Source organism: Thermobia domestica, chromosome 1 (assembly GCF_964235325.1).
Source record: "Thermobia domestica chromosome 1, izTheDome1.hap1.1, whole genome shotgun sequence".
In the NCBI taxonomy this organism is placed as follows: Eukaryota; Metazoa; Arthropoda; class Insecta; order Zygentoma; family Lepismatidae; genus Thermobia; species Thermobia domestica.
The window spans coordinates 1,452,440-1,473,486 of NC_137454.1; the positions used below are offsets into that span (position 1 = coordinate 1,452,440).

Here is a 21,047-nt window from a genome sequence, read left to right on the forward strand (position 1 = left end):
GCGGACCTGGGATTTCACTAGTTGGGGCTAGCCGTAAGAAATCGTCCTTCACCGGCTAAATAGCTTGTGCCCCTTCACAAAACTTAACCAACGCAACGTGCGTGGTGGCTGCGTACAACACCAGAGTCGAACTCCTCGAGCATCCAAGCTCAAGCTACGGGTTGCTATGGTCAACGGAAAAGTGTTGGCAGTTCATTTCAAAAATCACTCAGTTAACTCACCTGTACGCACATACAAACAGAATACGGAAAACAATTTATGTTAATTTTAGTCAACTGCCTAGAATGCACTAGACACGGCGATAACACTGGCGTGAGAAAATACAGATAACGACCTGCAAAAATTGTGAGGCTGGTGCCACTTTGGCTACTGGGACATCTGGTCAGCCCGTATTTCTCTAATCTATTGTAATGTTTCCATAAGTGATTAAAGAAAGCACTTAATTCAGTTCCCAATAACTGCAGAATATATACTGTGTATATAATGAGTCAGGGAGAAACACTGAAATGGTTAGTCACTAACTGAAATGTTCTCAGCAAAAGCAATGTTTTAAATATATATATGAGAAAACGATGAAAGACTTCTTTGTCCAATTGTGTGGGAAAGAAGCAATTCCCACCGAAGAAAGAACTTATATGCGTTGCTGAGTAAAGTATAAATCGAAAATAATGATCACCGTCTTTACGAAATATACAATGTCCACAAAAAATCCTTCTATAACCTGGTAGCGGTTATAGCTGCTTTGTAGCAAGGAGCATTGTCTTACAAGAAGACGATACGTTTGGACTGTTTACATTGCCTCTTTTCTTTCAATGCAGGTTCACATATCTTTCAGCAGTCAATGTAGTGCCTTTTTCCAGATATTCACTCAGTATTACTCTTCACAATTTCAAAAAGTGTCACTCATCACTTTCCCAGCGGATTTTTCTCTGCGACATTTTTCAGCCTTGGTGACCCACTATGGCACCACTGCCATAGACTGAATTTTGGTCTCGGGGTCATACACGTAATTGTGTTTCATCAACAGTAAGAATTTGTTTAATAAAGTTGGAAGCACTCACTGAAAAGCGGCACAACATACACTGTACACAGTCCCGTTTGTTCGCTTCTGATTATCTGTGAGGAGCTTGGGCATCCACTTTGCCGACAATTTTTTCATACCAAGTTCTTGCATGATGCGATACATACGCTCCACACTGATCCCTAGAGTCTCTACATGGCAGATCAGTTCGTCACACGCACACGATCCACAGTGTCCACGGTCACCACTGTTTTGTGTCTTCCACACCTCCACGATTTCACTGTGCTATATGAAGGACAATCTTTGGCCATTGTCTGTCAATTCATCAAAAATTTCCTTCTCTCCCACATTTTTTGAGAAAAGGTATTAGATGACTACTCTCTTCCTACTATATCCTATATATATATATATATATATATATATATATATATATATATATATATAAGATAAAGTATAAAGCATAGGTAAAATTTTTATTACTGCATTATAAACGAACTGGATAAATAAAATGCAATCCAAAAGTTATTGAATGGATCAAAAAGTGCAGTTGAGAGTGTATTCAAATGACAACAGATAATGAAATATGAAGATAAATTGTTTCGAAATTAATTTGAAAGAGCGAGTTAATACAGGGTAGGAGTTATGCTTGCCATATTTATACTTATTTGACGATGATGCTGTTACTTGTCTCTCTCGAATGTGTGTATAGTCACAGGGTTTTTCTTGTTACAGGATGTGTTCGAAAACGTGAACAAAGCGTATGAGTTCCTATGCAGTCGAAATTCTTGGGCAAGTGACGGACCAAATCCAGATAATATTGTGTTAATTCTTCGAACCCAGAGCATTTTGTTTGACAGGTATTCAGAAGGTAAACCATTTCAGTATGTTTTCTGTTTAACAAACCTGTCGTGTTTTTGATTTCGAAGTTTTGGTCAGAACTTTTCATCTGCACAGAATGGTTCCATATGGGTTAGTTTAATGTAGCGTAAATTGATTGATTGATTGATTTTGAGTTTTACGTCCCGTTCAGCAGCAAGGCTATATGAGACGTGGACCTACTGATTAACGTGGAATCCGAACCACATGAGCTCCCGCCGGGAATCGAACCCGGGTCTCCCGCGTCAAAGGCACGTACGCTAACTGCTTAGCCACGAAGGAGCTCGTGTAGCGTAAATTGAAACAGTGTTGTTTATACCTCATTCCTGTGACTTTAAAGATCAACTGTAAATGCATTCTACTTTGAGCTAGTCAGGCATATATCACCAATATGTGTTACTTTAGTGATTTTTTAATACAAAATGAAGAGCAATATGCTTAGTTTGCAAACAAACATGTCGTAGTCACTATTTTAGTACCCGATGTGAGAAAAACATGAATAAATCGAAATATCATAGAACTAAATTGATTTCAAGGTAGTATAGTGTTATCTTAACCAAAACCAAAACAAATGAATAATTATGGTTGAATAAAATAGAGAATTTCCCTACATCAAAATTATGTTTAGTCAAATATCTCACATGTCAAAATAAGAAAGAAAGAAAAACAAACTAATAATTTAGTTATTCAATCACATTGTAGAAGTCAAGAAAATTGAGCTTCTTACTAGCTTCAGAAAATTGCACTGAAAAGATTAATTCCAGGAGAATCATGTTCGTGTTCCTAAATTTCACGATAATGAAGCTTTCCAGTATCCCAGATATTTTCATCGTTATGTCTATTCAGTACCCCAGAAATGCAAAATGTTACTTCGTCATTAAAAACCAACTTCATTCGTAGAAACCGGAAACCACTTCGTTCGTTTGTTTAATATCCAAGAGTATGCTCCAAGGCTAGGGGACCAGTGGTGATGATGGTGAACGAAATGGTGGAATGAAGAAAGCAGGAGAACTCTGAGAAAACTCCCACAAAGCACTGGTAATGCGAGGTGGTATCGAACCAAGAACTCCACGCATCAGGTGAGTGTTCTACCACTGAGTCACCACGGCTTTCACCTCTCTTTTCTGTGACTTTATCAGGTTCAGAAGAAACGACGCTTGCAAGTCTTGTTTGCGGCTCTTCGGGGCCTCCAGAAACAGCAGTCGGTATTATTTTATTGTAAGACGTTTCCGGATTTGAAACTTGACAAATGAATTTTTGAGAATCCTTGACGAAGCTTCTGTGAACACGCTACAGGTTTTTTCTCCGACAATTTACGGCCTATCGATTTTCTCTTGTTAATGTAGTCAGTCTCGTGAAAATGGAAATACTACTTACAAATTTACCTATCAGAGGATGGAGCAGTTGTAAATTTTGTAGGAAACTGTCGTTGAGACTTGTTTTGAATGAAAATCAACACCATAGACTGTTTTAAGGTCCCCACTAGTCTCTAGTTGTCTTACTTCAACTAAATTGCCTTTTTACGGAAACATTAACAACTATCATGCAACTAGCGGTGGAAAAGTGAACCTTCGGACCTCCAAAAGGAAATTTCAATTCTCTACATTTCTCGTAACAATTGGTTGAGAACTAGAACATCATTTAGATTTATCTATACGTAATTGAATGATATGTATTGATACTTATTTATCTGTTTATTGACTATTTACTTATTAACTGTTTATTTATCTGTTGCTAGAACTAAGGCCGTATAAGTATGCTGGATACCCACAGTTGATTAAGACGATCCAGCTGGAAACAGCGGATGATGCTCTCTTTTCGAAGTCAGCTCCTTTGTTGTCAGCAGCCAGTGAGTTGGCCTACCACACAGTGCATTGCTCAGCGTTGAATGCCGAAGAACTGCGGAGAGAAAGAGGCCTCGATGTAAGTAACAAGCTACTGGACTAAGTGGTATTTTTCTTTTAAATAATCTAGATGATGTAACTGCTATCACTAGGTAATTATTTGAGTATTTCATTTTCTCCTCGTCAGTAATCTACAATTGTGAAGATATTTTCCCATTTAATAGGCTCCGTCGCAGCGAAATTAAAATACCGCTAATTTTACAGTAATTATGTGATGTCTTCAAATAGATAAAATATAATCGAAAAGTAGAACAAGAGCTCCCTAGATATTATTTTACATTAGATACCGTTATCACGACTCACTTATCTGCTTTCGATTTCAAGCCATTTAGAAAATCGGCACTTATTCTCGCGTTTCTAAATGGCTGCAAAAGGAAAGCTACTAGGTGACTCGTGATAACGATACCTCATGCAAAATAATATTGTCTAACGCGCTCTTGTTTCACATTTCGGTTATCTTTTATCTGTTTGAAGATATCACATAATTACTGTAAAATTAGCGGTATTTTAATTTCGCAGTGATTATGCCTCTTAATGTTACAAATTTTATTTTTACGCAACTTGTATATATAATGAAATAAACTTCATCTTTCTTGTTGCATGGATTTTTTTCTATTCCTTATACCTTGCCTACCTTTTGGAGGTCCACTGTTAAAACAACGTTTATCCATAGAAATTTTAAGTTTTCTGATGATGCCCACGGTAAGAAAGGTGGGGAAAACATAAGGGAAAGGAAATAACATCCACACAACAAGAAAGATTAAAAAAGAATCATTATCCCATTTAGCCTTTTTGTACTCGTAACTGTTCTTGTAATAATCGTCTTAAATATTGCATTGTCCCCGGTTATATTTCATTAGAGATGCAAAAAAGCCGGCTTTTTTTGGGAAAAAAACGAGAATTTTGGAAATTTTGGCTTTTTTCAACTCCATGATTTTTCTATCTAAATAGCTTTCTTATAGTATATTCTATAGTTAGATAAGAATTCCATGACCTGAATGTGATATTTCGCTCTGAAATTCACCATCAACATGGATGGAACACATGTTTTACGAATTAAAGCTAACATGAAGAATGTAGTATTTGAGGGTAATTTTAGAGGCTATTTAACTTTATTTTAACTTTTGAGTTATCGACATCTTTTTTCTTCTCTAGTTTGTCATCCGTGTTTCATTTCTAAGAGCTTTTAGTACTCTAGCTTCTAGCGCAAAAGTTAAACTTGCCCGTTTTTCTATTTATCCGTCAAAGCGTACGTTTTTCAATATATCCGTCAAACCGTACTTCCACATTTCTGTTATACTGTAGCTGTGAAGTGATTTAGCAATAATTTTCCGGACACAACCTTGAATACCAATTTATACAAATAATCAGTAGCGGATTTAGAAAAGTACTTTAGGAGGTTTTTTTTTTTTATTGTTTCGTTTCCTAAAAAGTCCTAATTTTATTTGGGAGGTGCTTGAAGTTTATGAGTACAGGCATAACTAATATTTCGTTTCGTTTATATGTTTAGCAATAATCTTCCGGATACAACTTTAAAAATCATTTTACACTGAGAATCAGTGGCGGATTTAGAAAAGTATTTTGGGAAGGGTTTTTCTTACTAATGTTTAGTTTTTTTAAACAGTCGTAATTTTTATTTGACGGGAGCTTAATGAGTAAAGGCATAAATAATAGATATTTCGTTTGTTGCAGACATTCCGCAACTTTGGGGAACGGGCTTCAGTCCGAAAGACCGCCCCCCTAACCTTCGCAAAACCGTCACTGCTGGTAATTAGTAATAATAACGATTTAAAAACAATAAGAAAGGAAGTCGCCCAACTCACAGTACACGCACTATTTCTACATTCACAGATGGAATGAAGAAAAGCTTTGTCAGAATGGTCGAATGCTGGTTGAATCCCGGACTTCCCGATAGAAGCGCAAAAGCTAATCACTCAGTCATGTTTGTTGAGCAGTTGTATTTAGCTTAACTTACATATATTCGTAGTCCTTTTTTTTGGGGGGGGGGGGAGTTCCGTAATGATATGTTGAATCCCTCTTGTTAAAAATTTAGAAAACTTGAGGATTGGGTAAACTGTGATGGTGGTTCTATAAAACTTAACTGTAGAATTTCAAGAATATACAGAACCAAAAGCTCTAGATGTGCAGCCTTTAAGTGTATCATATAAATCTAAGTATTTCTCTTATGTTTTATTTTAATTTTATTTTGTTTCAAAAAGAGGGTATAAAATATTTTGAAGTAAAAATACTACATACTATTTTGCTAGTTATTTGTGTATGCTTTTAAAAGAAGTGTTTACTTTTAGGGTTGGCTGGTTTACACCAACTTTTTTTTTAATAATCACAAAAATAAAAAGAATGAAAAATGCGAATCGTGTGAACTTCATGGTGACGTTTCCAGATATCAAACCACTTGCAATAGTTTTATTTCCCTTTCACCTTTTAATCAAGGTGTCCCATGTTCAATTCTCGGTCGAACCACAAACCTTCTTTCATGCGTAACCCAAGTAGCGGTTCGGATGTCAGTTTAAGCGAAAGTCTTCTCCTTGATAACCTCGGTATTTCGTAAGGATGTTAAGGCTAAACATGCGAAACAAACCAAATTGTATATTTCTGCATGCCTAAATGCGTGTTGTTTTATAAAGAAACCAAGATTGCTTAAATATATTGATAGAAATTGGCAAAATTTATCGATTGCCTACGTAGCTTCCAACATTAGCTTGGATTGGACTTTCAGTGATATCTACGTACTAAATTTGTAATTTAATACCTCAGTTTTAGCGTACTGATTATGATACGTTGACCTTTAAATTTTACATGCAAAACAATAACAGGATTTTCCCGTTATTGTCTTACATTTCAAGTAATGACGGGATTTTCCCAATGGCTAGGGCAGGAGATTCTCAATTTAAGAAATTTACTGACCGGACTTCTTTAAGCTTATGAGAGTTCTTCCGGCATAACCCCGCTGTTGCATAATAACACCAAGGCGAAACAAACTTATTTCTGTGAATATGTAATATAAATACATAAAGCAAAAAATCTAAATCAAAAAAGCCTGGTTTAAACCAAAAAAGCCTGGTTTAAACATCCCCCAAAAAACGGGTTTTTGGCATTTTCAAAAACAACCACGGTTCTTGCCAACTCTGCTTACTTTTGTATATAGGAGGTTAAAAAATTCTTATTATATACATTGGTTAATCCTGTGGAATTCATAATGTAAATATGTTGAAGAAAAATTGTTTGAAATATCTTTTCGAAATTCATAGTTTATTTTCGATGTTTTATATTATTATCAGCATCAACCACTAATTAAATGATTTTTTGTGTTATAGAGAAGCGATACAAAGTCTGTTTTATCAATTTAAAGCAGTATTTTGAAAAAAGCCCAAAATTTCCCAAGCAAAAAAGCGAAGCAGAAAAAACCGAGTTTTTTTCCAAAAAAGCCGGTTTTTTTTTCCGAGCCCTTGCATCTCTATATTTCATGCGTCTTTGATTCCCTTTTAAACTTCAAATAGGTTCCTGTTTTTATTTGTTTACTGAAGGAAGATCTAAATACAAACATAGGATCACTTTAGATAGAACCCTCGATTTCAGTATGTTAATGTATTTTGCTTAGAAATTCTTTTCGTAAATAAATTATATTTTTATTTTTGGGTAGTTAGAAAACTACAGTGGAAAATGAGAAAGAAATCTCGTAAGGAAGTTGAAGAAGTTCTCTGTTTAAAGTATCATCTTATCAAATAGAGTATGTGTTCCTTGCAAAAGAAGACAAAAGTTTCGTCAGTGTTAAAATATTAAGCGGAACTGGTTGGTTTGAAACAAAAGTAATTTTATTTAATCAAGAAATAAAAATACACTTATCTCTAAGCATTTTATGATACAAATCGTATACAAGCAGAATATTAATCATTAAGGTTTTAATAGACAGAATGGTGTACGTCGAGTCAGCAGTTGTTTGTGTTTGCCACTCAACCGGAAACATCGACTGCAGTTCCAAAAGTGGGCTGGGTGGAGGGCAGAGCGAGCAGTGGTTGGTGATGAAAACTTCAAATGCATGTTCCACAAAGGAATGCGATCATGACATAAAGTGCCATAGAATTGTTGCAGGACATTAGGAGAAATTATATATATTAATGAAAAGTGGAAACAACCGATTTTTCTCACACATTAGATCCTCTACAGGTGCGAATTCTATAACACACAGAGAATGAAAAAGTGACTGACTGGACCAGGACTCGAACCTGGGACCTCCAGCATACCGTGCCAATGCGTTAACCGCTGTGCCACTTAATCCGCTTCCCAGAACAGTCACTCTCTCACTCTCGAGGTCTGTGCTTTTATCTCGGATCACGTTGGTTGTATCACAGACTCCTGCTGATTCGACAATGACGGTTATACGCGGTATATGGACACAGGATTGTCCAATCACAGCATATGTGGTACAACCAATGTGGTCGGAGATGAGAGCACAGACCTCGAAAGTGAGTGGCTGTTCTGCGAAGCGGATATGGACTATTTGGCTAAGGCTGTACTTAAAAGAGGGGGTATTGTAGGGAAGAACTATTAAGTTTAAAAGAAACTTTCTTTTTTGATGGGAGAGCACGTTTGTAGAGTTTAAGGGGGACGAGAGGCAACTTGGAACATGTGAAAAATTCTCACTCGTGTTGGTTGGTTGGTGTTTGCGCCCCTTTCCAGCATCGAGGCTATATGAGTCCTGGGCCGCCAGTTAAGTGGAATCTGAACCTCTGTAATCCGTTCAAATTTGATGGGTATCCCACCGGGATCTCTATACCAAAGACGCGGATGTTAGCAACTAGGTCAGCGGGGAAGGCTGTCGGAACCGTTGTGTCTACCTATGTAGATAGAAATATCTCCAGCCTGTACTCGTCAGCAGCATATGTGCTCACTTCGGGTGTTCTTATTTGGGAAAACAATGAACTAAAATTATTACTCGTATTTGGAGTTTTTAGAAAAGACATTCACCTCTTGTCCAATACAACATAAATGGTTTAACGTAGTTTAAACTGTGTTTGTTAGCTTCCCTGACCAGCAGGGTTACCAGACCTCATACAATTTGGCGTTTAGTGACTTGCCAACACTGGCAATTCCCATCACCCTAAATTAGTGTTACTGTAAGTTATTTGGAAATTATTCTCAACTGTGACAGATTACCTTGAGAGCACTAGTAATTTTCCAAAATAGTATATTCAGTGTAAGTAGTATTTTCAGTATGCTAGAAAAGATGGAGAGAACTAAAATAATAGTGTTTTCGAAATACCTTGATCCTCAACTTAAAACCCACCGTAATTATACCATGAATAAATCCTAGAGTGTGCTACTGATGAAGAATACTTGTATTTTAATTATAATTCCGAGATTATCTCTTAAGATACAATACAAATATTACATTTTTCTTCTTTCTTTCCAGGTGCTGTTGGATGCGTATTCGAGGTGCGTATCCGTTCTGAGCAATTCCTCCAAACCAAAAGAAGTGGCTGTGCAAGTGTGTATGCATATTACTCGGTGCTATGGCGTAGCAGCACAATTCCAGAATTGCAGAGACAAAATGGTAGAAATGACACAGCTTGTGAAGGATCTTTGCCACATTTTATATTTTAAGGTTAGTTAATGTTATCACATATTTTTACCTTTAAAGTAGGTAATTGTAAAGTTATGAAAATATTGGTTATTATGAGAGAAAGAGAGAAAGTAATATCAGCTTGCAGTTCTCGTCTGTGGATTTATGGGTTGGTTGCTTATCTGTCTGCTACTAGACTTGTTACTTAGGAGGAAAAGAACTGTTACAGGTTAATAATCAGCGATATAAGTACTTCATACTTTAAACTACATCTGGAGCTAGGTTAGCAGCCGTATATCAACCAATATGAGCAATCAGAAGTACGAAGAAGCGTGTGTGGAAAGTAAGTACCGTTAAAAAAAAAAAAAAAAAAAAAAAAAAAAAAAAAAAAAAAAAAAAAAAAAAAAGCCAAACTTATTTTTACATAAAAGAGCACATTTTAAACTATTTTTCGACATAGTTTTCACTAGCGCTCAAACACTTGTCAGAGTGGGAGATCAACTTATCCAAACCTTCCTCAATGAAACTTCCGGCAAGTAGGCACCGTTTCGTTTGAACGCCAGCGCAGCGCTAATATCGGCGCTCCGCGCATGTTTCATTGGTTCATTGCCTCTCCATTAACGCCAGTGTGGTTGAGTTGTCGCGAATGTACTGTGTCCTGTGATCGTTTACAATGTTTAAAACAATAGGTGAACCCGCCGACTGTGAGATCCTTTCTGTTATCCGGTTTTTGAATTTATGGAACGTTAAGCTGACCGAAATTCGTCGTCAAATTGTAAAGACTTACGGTGAAAATGCAATGGCTGAGAGAATGGTGCGAAAGTGGGTGAGGCAGTTCAAAGAAGGGTGGTAAGCGCTCTCAAAGAGGCGACGACGCAAAAAATGCTGTGGAGTTATGGTTATCTTCAGTGGCAGGATGTTTCGTTGAGGAACGTTTGGACAATTGGTCACCCACTCTGACAACTGTTTGAACATTGGTGATAACTATGTCGAAAAATAGCTTAAGGTAAGGCTTTCATGTAAAAATAAATTTGGTTTGAACAATTTTTGAAAACTGTACTTACTTTAGGGACACGTCTTGTATTTCGATAGTTTATTTTCTTTCTTGTAGAGAATATAACTTTCAACTAAGTATATCCATTGACTAAATCCGTCAAACTGTTAGCATTCACAGGCTACACACATAGATGCTGCCAGCAATAATTTAATCAAATACTAAGAATAGACACCTTGTTTATGTGCACTTTTCCCATTACTAACTCAACATACAACACTAGAACAACAAATGTAAGTTAAAACAACTAATACCATTATGTATGTGTAACCTCTGATAAGAACAAGCAATAACTAACTAACTCTATGGCCTATGGAACCCGGAGGTTCAGTGCCGCGTTCACAAAAGCTCTCCACTGACTTCTATCCTTAGCTAATTGGATCCAGTTTCTACTTTGTATTCCTATCTCTGCGAGATCCATCTTAATATTATCCTCCCATCTGCGCCTAGGTCTTCCTAATGGTCGTTTTCCTATGGGTCTACCAGTCAAGAATTTGAAAGCGTTTCTACTTTCTTCCATTCTAGCTACATGACCTGCCCACCTAAGCCTCCTAGACTTGACGACCCTAACAATGTTGGGTAAACCGTATAAACTATGTAGCTCCCCGTTATGAAGCTTCCGCCATTCCCCATTCTCGTTCCTCTTGGGTGCGAATATTCTTCTCAGGATCCTGTTCTCAAATACTTTCAGTCTATGTTCTTCCCTCAGAGTAAGCGACCATGTTTCGCAACCATACAGAACAACAGGCATGAATATCGTTTTATATATTTTAAGCTTCAAATTCCTCGACAGAATTCGCGACGACAAGAGATTTTGAACCGAATAGTAACACGAATTCCCTGCTTTTAGTCGACATTTAATTTCTTCGTGAATATAATTTTCGTCTGTTAATATTGATCCTAAATATTTGAAAGTATCCACTTTATCAAAAGTATTATTTAATATTTTAACGCCTCCACAATTTGCCGTATTACGGTCCCGACGCACTTCCATGTATTTAGTTTTCTCTGCATTTACTTCTAAACCCATGTCCCTGCAAACGTTTAATAAGATCTCTGCATTTATTTCTACTGTTCTCCTATCATCCCCTATTAAATTTACATCATCAGCATATGCCATAACCTGGTGAATGCCGTTCAACTCTAGGCCCTGGTTGCTATCTTTGATTTTCCTTATGGCGTATTCCAGCACAAAGTTAAATAATAATGGCGACAACGTATCTCCTTGTTTCAGGCCATTTTCGACGTGGAAGCTCGTGGACAAAAATTTTCCTACCCGGACTTTACTTTGGGATTCACTTAAACATATCTTAATTAATCTAATTAGCTTTCTCGGTATTCCAAGCTCTGTAAGAACGTTGTATAATGTTTCTCTCCTAACCGAGTCGTAAGCCTTTCTAAAATCAATAAATAGTTGATGTACCGGGGTATTGTATTCCCACTTCTTTTCGAGTATTTGGCGAATGGTAAATATTTGGTCGATAGTTGATCGTTTTCGTCTAAATCCGCACTGATAATCTCCAATAATTTCATCTGCGTATGGGGTCAATCTTGCTAATAGAATATTTGAAAGGATTTTATAGGATGTTGACAGAAGAGAAATGCCTCGATAATTATTACAGTCAGTTTTGTCGCCTTTCTTGTGAATTGGAACAATGATTGACTCTTTCCACTCTTGTGGCAATTCTTCCTTGTTCCAGATAAGGAGAATGAGTTTGTTTATCTTGTTCCACAATTTACCGCCTCCAGCTAAAATTAACTCAGCCGAAATTTCATCTACACCCGGAGATTTGTGTTTCTTTAATTTTTTTATAGCGGCTTCCACTTCTATTCGATTGGGTTCTGGAATATACGGTTCTGCGGTGTGTATTTCCTTTTCTCCACGCACATTAGTTTTTGGCTGAGTGTTCAGTAAATCGTCAAAGAAATCTTTCCATCTATTTAAGAGGCTATCCGTATCAGTGAGAACTGTTCCGTCAGATTTCTTTAATATATAAGCACGAGGTTGATAGCCTTTCTTAAATTCGCTGATCCCCTTATACATGTCCCGAATATTTTTATTTTTACTATTATCTTCAAGTTCCTTAATTTTAGCTTTCAAAAAATCCCGTTTCTTTGTTCTAAAAGTTTTGGAAGTTTCCCGCCTGATATCTGCGAAATTTCGTGTAGTTATTTCATTCGGGTTTTGTAGCCACCGTAATTTTGCCTGTTTTCTCTTCTCTGCTAGTTTAATGCATTCTTGGTCGAACCATGGTTTGTTCCTACGTATTTCCGCGTGTCCCAATTTTTCTATTGCTGAACTTTTAATGCTATCTCTAATTTCAATCCAAGTATCCTCAATACTAGTGCACTCCGAGTCTTCTAAAACCGAGAATCTATTCGAAACTTCAATCTGGTATTCCTCTCTTACCTGGCTCTCTTCTAATTTCTTTAAATTAAATCTCTCCGTTTTCGGACATTGAGTATTACCTTTATTCAACGATAATCTCTCCCGTATTATCGCTGCTACCAGGTAGTGATCAGTGTCACAATCAGCCCTTCTAAACGACCGGACGTCAATTATGCTAGATTGTCTTCTTCTATCTACTAAAACGTGATCAATTTGATTATGTGTTTTTCCGTCTGGTGATGTCCAAGTGTATTTATGAACGTCGCGATGTGGGAATTTTGTGCTCTTCACGATTAGGTTTTTGGATGTTGCAAAGTTCACGAGTCTAACACCGTTGTCATTACTTTCCTTATGCAAACTTTCGTTCCCTATAATCGGTTTGAAAATATCCTCTCGTCCTACCTTCGCATTGAAATCCCCTAATAGAATCTTCATATGGTATCGCGGGAGTTGGTCAAATATCCGTTCCACTTCTTCGTAAAAACTGTCTTTTATATCGTCACCCTTATCCTCAGTTGGAGCATGTACATTTAAAACAATAATATTACACCACCGTCCCTTAAGAGTAATAAAAGAAAGTCTGTCAGTAACAAATTCAACCCGTTTAATTGCTGGTAATATTCGTTTGTGAACGAAAAACCCTGTTCCTAACTGGTGATTTTTATTTCCTTCCCCGTAAAAGAACGTAAAATTTCCGGAATTCTCAGATCCATTTCCTTCCCACCTAACTTCCTGAACTCCTACTAGGTCCATCCTGTATTTCTCTAACTCACTCGTTACAGATTTTAACGCGCCTGCCCTATAAAGACTTATAATATTCCATGTTCAAATCTCATGTCCATTTTCTTTTGCTGATGTCGTGCCAAGTTATCAGTCCTTGTCCGAGGCTTTTGTGAATGTTTCTGAACAAGTACCTTTTTTTTACAGGATGAGGGTGTTAGCCTTACCCAAACCCTCAAGCTGGAGGACCACTCCTAGTCGTCTGTCCGCGACTGCTTATTCAGTATATTCTCAGCTAACCTCTATATCTAGAGGCCTTCTCCTCGATCCGCAACCTGAGGACGCGCCATGCCGTGGTGACAGGAACCCACGTTACACGGAAGAGCAAGCAATTATAAACTAAATGTAAAATTCTAAATAGCTCAAGTGCACAAATTATTTGAACAAAACCAAAAGCTTATGATTGGAAATATTTACCTAAAATTTTTTTTTCTTAAATAAATAAATAAGTAAATAAATAACTATGGCTGAAGGGTAAGGGAAAAAAAGAAGGAATGTCACAAAACTGTATTTTCGAGAAAACGGCGTTTTAATATTCAAAACCGCGTAAAAAGAATAGGGTTATTAAATCTTTCGCCCCTTTTTAAATGGACATTCCTACAACTAGGCATGCATGGCATATACACACTCAAATAGTACCAAGAGTCACCAACAGGTAGGACAAAGCACCCGAAAAAGCACATACATGGACATTCCTTGTTTTTTCCCTTTACCCTTCATATGGATATGAAGCAAGGATTCTAGAAAAAGAATAAAAACAGTATAGTGATCTTTATTATGAACCAATTTTTAAAACATTCTTTTTATTTTGTGCAATGGATTGGAGAAGTGCATTTAGTTTTCATTTTTTGCATTTTCTTTCATTTTACGTTACAATAAATTCTTTATTCACGTTTAAACCTGGTCCGTGGGAACCGGAGCGATAACATACTCTCATAGACTTTGCTTATACATCACAATAATGAGAGTGTATGTGCAGACGAAATGAATAAAAATTTGTATGAATTGAGGGTTTCGAGATTACTATTTACGTCTGGGTTTTAGACTCGTGGGCGGGGCTTCGTGGAAGAGAAGTGGGAAGAGCGACACATTGCAGAAGATGGCCTCCTGCTAATAAGACCTGCACAGAAGAACCTCCACTCAATTAATGATTTTCCATTCGTTCATTTTTTTAAACCTATGCACATCATAAGTAAGTATATAAATTATTAAAGCCAAGGAATTAAATACAAAAGGTTCGCTCACATGTGTATTTGATTCAGTATTTTGCTTGATCCTCGATATGTGAATAGTCTGCCTATATTAGGTTTTATATTATATTACTTACAGTGAAATCAAATTGCTGAAGTTACTGCTTTTAATATAACTCGTATGATTTTGAATTATTGCGGTTGTTTGTCGTGAGGTTGGAACAAAATTTCGTTGTGTTTGAATCACATCACAATTGGCATTGTAACAGCATTTGTGTACGGATGGCTTTGTATACATTCAGGTTGTTATTGGCGAAGCTATCAATGCACGGACGCTGGATAGTTTCCAGGTTTGATGTCGTTGGTTTCTTTTGCCGTTCGCAGTAATCATAATAACGGAGAATGGAATATTCGAAATGTGGTGTGGTATAGAAGAATAGTGAAATTTAGGTGGCTAGATAAAGTATGGAATAAGGGTGTTGGAAATGGTAGGAGAAATAATTGAGTATAATGAAGACAGTTTGGCAATGAACATCTTACACGACACGAAGGAATCATTGGCAATGAAGGAGGAACACTCAGAGGAAGGCCGAAACAGGTATGTGGATCAAATAATATAAGAGAAAGTTTGGTTCAGGATGTGGTAGTATGGAAAGCTGCGTCAAGCCACTCAAGATACTACTTGCTCTAGAAAGTTATACTTGCAAGAAGTTAATTTAGTAAAGTACGACAATAAATTGATTATCATGGTTTATATCTCAATTTCTAGTAAAATACACACGTTTCATTTGTTTTCAGCATTTGACGCAGTTGTGTTCTGTGGCAACAGAGTGCGTGAGTTCGATGGCCTGTGATAGTATTCTCCAGATGCATCTCCTGCAGGCAGGGATTCTCTGGCACATCCTCCACTTTATGTTCAACTACGACTTTACGCTGGAGGAAGGTGGTGTTGAAAGAAGCGAAGAGGCCAATCAACAGGTAGGTGACACTCGACCAAGGAAACCGTTATTATTATTATTATTATTATTATTATTATTATTATTATTATTATTATTATTATTATGGAGGATATTTGGAGAATTTTAAGTGAGGCTAATTTCAAAATAGAGAAATACGGGAGCTAGTTATTTCAGTAACATCTGTAAAGTAGGGCAAAATCTCTGTTGGCGACTTTCCTGACGAATGGGACAGTCATAAAATGGGATGTAGCTTTCATCTCCTGTCACAATTTTAGAAATCAGCTGGTGTGTAGCTTCGTTTAATATATCCAGGATTTCACTAGCGATTCTAACTCTCTGCTTTCTGGAAGTCGGACAATTGATAGGGTACCCACCGAGAAACTATCTATTTCAGTTTCAGATGCTCGTGTAAAATTGTGTGCACTGACGAGGATCCAATGCCAAGTGCCTCCTCTAACTTCGCATAAGTACACCTTGGATCTTTTAAGACCATGTCTTTCACAGCAGCCACTAAATCCGACGTTGTTGAACACGGAGGTCTTCCTTCATGGGTTTCATCTTGCAGAGACCTCCGGCCTCTTTGAAAAGAACTAGCTCAGGAGAGTAATGCTCCCGGAAGTAGGAACGGAAAACACAGTTCTGATTGGTTCGCGTTATCTATGTCTTGCCACGTTGCATTCAAATAGCAGAATTCAGACGGTTGTTGTTGTCGGTTCTCGTGGCCGAGTGCGCTAGCGCTATGTGCTAGTAATAAAAATCTCTTTTGGCGTGAGTTCAAACCCGGCCTGAGGAAAGTTTTTTTTAAACATTTTTTTAACATTTTTATAACACTTTTTAAACTAAAATAATACGAAAATAATACTCAAAAATGCGATTTACTTACTTTTGTGCAGATGAGTAGTAGTAGTAGTAGGAACGGGTTAGAAGCCCGCAAGGCTCGTTTTGTTGCCCTTGTACTCCATGATATAAGGCAAGTTTTGTTCCCCTTGTATTAAATGATATAGATTTTGTGACCAACTTAAAACAACTGACTAGGATAGCGCGTAAAACAGCTGGCTAGAGTAGCGCGCGAAAAAACGTACTTCCGGAAGTATTACTCTCCCGAGCGGGTTGTCTTTGAAAGTCCTTGTACCATCTAAACACTGTTCTACATGATGGAGCGGTATTTCCAAACGCTGACCTCGATCTTTGGAGATAGTCTTTCTCGTTTAGGCCAATGCGAAAATCATAGTAAATTAGGCTCGAAATGCTTCGTATGAGAGCTCCATTCCAGCCACACTTTTGATCACAAATGTCACTCTTACACAAAACTTGTAGATTGAACAATACAGTTCCGTATGTTTTCAACACTCCAGATGTTTCACCTGTAACGAGAAAAAAAATCATTGCTTTATCTCTTATAGTACTTACGTTCTGCAAACTATATGAAGTATTATTGTACGAATCGTTTGATTTCCACTGACAGGATTATTCCTGTTTTCCTGGCCATTGACCTCTTGAGGATCATTAGTTTTCCAAGTAATGTTTCAAAGAAATGAGAGACAAGGATATGGTAATTACACATACGCACACTCCAATGTTAATGTGATACTCGATCGATCATTCTTCAAGTAATGATTTAAACAAGCCCTAGTTTGCTATCTTTGCACTACACGAGCGTGTAGAAAGGTAACGTTTTTACTGAAATTCGCTGTTGTATTACTCTAAATGTAGTTGAGTCTCAGTCATATTTTTTTTGTGAGATATTCCTATTTGTACAAAGAACATTCTGTAAAATTTTCAGTTATTTTCATTCAGTCCCTTTTTAAATATTGACCTGACAAAATTGATGTTTTAAGGTTTTCGGCCATTTTGAAAAAGCTCTAGAAAAAAAGGAGTACATTTTCAGAACTGAAACTTATACTGCAGTTAGTTATATAAGTACTCGACACAAAGACATGTCATTAGTGAGTCTCCTTTCCTTCATAAAACTTAATGGTATTCAAACTTAACGATTTATACCTTTTTTCCGAGTTTTTTCAGGAAATAATTTGATTGACTCTCTTGCATGATATAAAGATTAAAATAATGTATACTTGAAGTTCATTTCATGCTGAATACACTGGTTTTTGAATTATTCTTATATCTTTAAAGATAGTTTGGCAATTAAACTTTCCGGAAACCACGTTTTTTATTGAAATTTGCCCAACCACCATTTTAAAAATGGCTGCCAGAATAAATTTTTTTTCAAACTGTTTTGTGACTATCTACCTATAGGGAACTCATGATAAAAAAAAAATCAGGAAATAAAAAATGTTAAGCAACATTGCCTGGGTGATTTGAAATGGATTGACCCAAATATAAAGTTGTTTGAGTTCGATGTGGAATACTTTATGTACTATTAGTATTACACGAAAGTTACCAATGTATAATTTTGGCTATTTTAACTTAAGCGCACATTTGAGTTGATATCAGGTACTCGATGCTGTGGCGAAGTATTAGCATATTTCCTATTACCAGGTATGTCAGGGTGAAACATAGACTGCGTATCCCATGTAAACAAGTGCAAAACCATTAAATGTGATTTTGAAGAAGAGCCAACAACGTTTTAAATTGATCTTTTCTGGTCTTGTAGTGATACTTTTGTATTTCAGGAAGTTGCAAATAAATTGGCGAAGCTAGCCGTGAGGGCGTGTGCACGACTTGGTGGTTATTTGAAAGGCAACCTCGCTACACCTACGAATAATGTAGTCCAAGGTGCGCTGGAGAGACTTCTCACACCTTATCTTGCGAGGCAACTAGCGGACGATAAACCTGAAGAGGTACTGTACTCATTATTTTGCTTTTTCATGTTTGTTTTTAGTTCATTACTACAAAAGGTGAATTACATCCTGAAATGTGATGTCACTTGCTTAAACTATATGTTTGTGGCCAATCCTTTCAACAATGAGATCTCGGAAACTACAGACTCTAGAAAGATCATGTTTTCACTGATCGCTTGCAAATTTTGCATAGATTGTCCAGTTCTAATTGAATATTTAAAGAACATGGCCATTATTTCTTTATTACATTTTTAACACTGTAAGTGTTGAAATAAAAAAAAAAAGCTAAAAAAAAACTAAAGCATCATATCCTACCCATTATGCATTCCAACACCACATAGTTGTATATACGGATTGAATATGTCTCAGGCGTTTGTTTCCTGGCCAAATAATACTGAAAAAGGAAGGATAACCATTTCTCCAGTCTAAGATGAATCTTTATTTTTGGACAGGGTGTCTATCGGTCACGAATGTCACGAAAAGGTCATGAAATCAGAAAACGGTCATGAAAGTCACGAAAAAATCACAAAATTTAGCTTTTGGGTCACGATTTTTTAAAATTGTACAAATGTAAGTACAGATTGGAAAATTTTGTTCTATAAAACGTCAAAATTCACCACCAAAAATGTCTATAGTCGGCTTTAGATGCTACCAAATCGCAAGCAAAGTACGTTTCTATTGCATGGATGAAAATTCGGCCTAATTCGCACGCAAATTTGCTCTTGAAAAGTTAGGAAATTTTATGATTTGGTGAAGAAAAGGTCACGAAAAAGTCACGAAATTTCATTTTGGAACTTTACTAGACACCCTGTTGGAGAGTTTTGTCCAATGAACACCATATATAACAGACATTATAATTAATTATGTATGTAACGTATTTGCTCATTACATACTGCATGCAAGAAGAAAGAAAACACTGGTCATACATGACTTAGAAACACTAACAGGAAGTAGGCTTAAATTTTGCAAATGGTGAAAGATATTGAGAAAAAATCTAAAAACACTCCCCTTTGTGATACTCCTTGCCGATTTTTTAAAATCTTTTTTTCTCGTCCTTCACTTTTGTCTGTAAAGGGACATGCACATATGTTGTGAGGAATGAGAAGGAGATTTATGCTGATATGCGAAATGATGCGCTGTGTAAGAGCGCAGGTTCAGCTAGTATCTGTATATTTATCCTTCCAAATATTCCTTTTGTTCGCTTCATCGTTCTTTCGTTACGATGTACAAATACGGACGAAAACTCACATACCTAATAGTCAAAATAAAAAATACAGTCTTACGAAAACAGATATGATCAGTGTCTAGAACGTTCCCACATACACTGGAACACACAAATTATTATAATGTAACTGATAAAATAAACAATGATGATTGTTCATTGACCAGTAACTATTCACAGAATATAAAGCCAGTCAGTGTGTTGTACTTCATATTTCTTGATGTCCAGGTAGGGGGCGCGATGGCTCAGTGGTAGAGCGTTCACCTCCGGTGCTTGGGGACCCTGGTTCGATCCCAGCTCGCGCCGTGTGGACTTTGTTGTGGACAAACACCGTGCCCCTTGGTTTTCTCGGGGTTCTCCCGTTTCCTCCCACTTTCTTCATTCCACCATATCACTCATCTCTCATCATCACCGTCTCCTTTAGCCTAACCGGCATAACCGTGGGACGTAAAACTTAGATTTCATTTCATTTCTTGATGTCCAGCTGCTCCTGAGAGATACCTTTTGAGCATTTACTTTCTCGCAAAAGCGAGGTGTGATACATCTCAAAATAAGCGAGGTGTGGTACTTGAGTAAAACTGATTTTTACATATACTGAACTAGAACATTTTCCGATGTCCGACCTATTTGCCACACCACAACATTATTGAACATCTGTAGTCAGACTGCACTGCATACAATATTCGTCTGAAAATCATTCATGCCTCCGTTCCACTACAAATAAGAGCTCAAGCTTCTTTTTAGTTTCGCAGACCACTTTATTTTTACGAGGGGCATACTGAAAGTCGCGAACAACATGTTTTCATAACCAGAATCTTTAGTTGTAAGTGAAACCAAGTATATCATCTCAATCTACAGACTTTTCTTTCTTTTTTTCCAGACTTTTTTTTTTTTTTTTGTTGTTGCTAGCACATGACCACAGGCAGGATTTCCAAAATGGCGGACAGCGATGTTTCGTTTCGACAGCGTGCTGTGGTTGAATTCCTTGTTAAAGAGGACCAATCTGCTTCTGAAATTCACCGCAGACTGGAGCGTGTCTATAGAGATGTGTGCAGTGTTAGGGGGTGGGTGAAACGTTTTAAGGATGGAAACGAGTATCGAAGATGGGCCTCGCCGCGAGCGCCCTCGAACTGCCTCCACGGAACGCAGCAAGGTAATGGCTGATAAGCTGATTAGAGGAGATAGGCGTAGTACTGTGAATGAAATCGGTGCAAAATTAGTGTTCAACATAATGCAGTGCAAGAAATGATTCACAGCTTAGATTATCTGA

General features: G+C 37.1%; 1 protein-coding gene across 1 annotated transcript in view; it reads left to right on the forward strand.

Moving 5' to 3' along the window:
- Rme-8 (receptor mediated endocytosis 8) overlaps window positions 1-21,047 on the forward strand; it is a 132,045-nt gene that overhangs the window by 73,496 nt on the left and 37,502 nt on the right. The window contains exons 24-28 of the mRNA XM_081754380.1: window positions 1,754-1,889; window positions 3,636-3,820; window positions 9,233-9,424; window positions 15,594-15,773; window positions 18,388-18,555. Coding sequence (XP_081610506.1) covers window positions 1,754-1,889; window positions 3,636-3,820; window positions 9,233-9,424; window positions 15,594-15,773; window positions 18,388-18,555 — 861 coding nt within the window. The remainder of the gene's footprint in view (window positions 1-1,753; window positions 1,890-3,635; window positions 3,821-9,232; window positions 9,425-15,593; window positions 15,774-18,387; window positions 18,556-21,047) is intronic.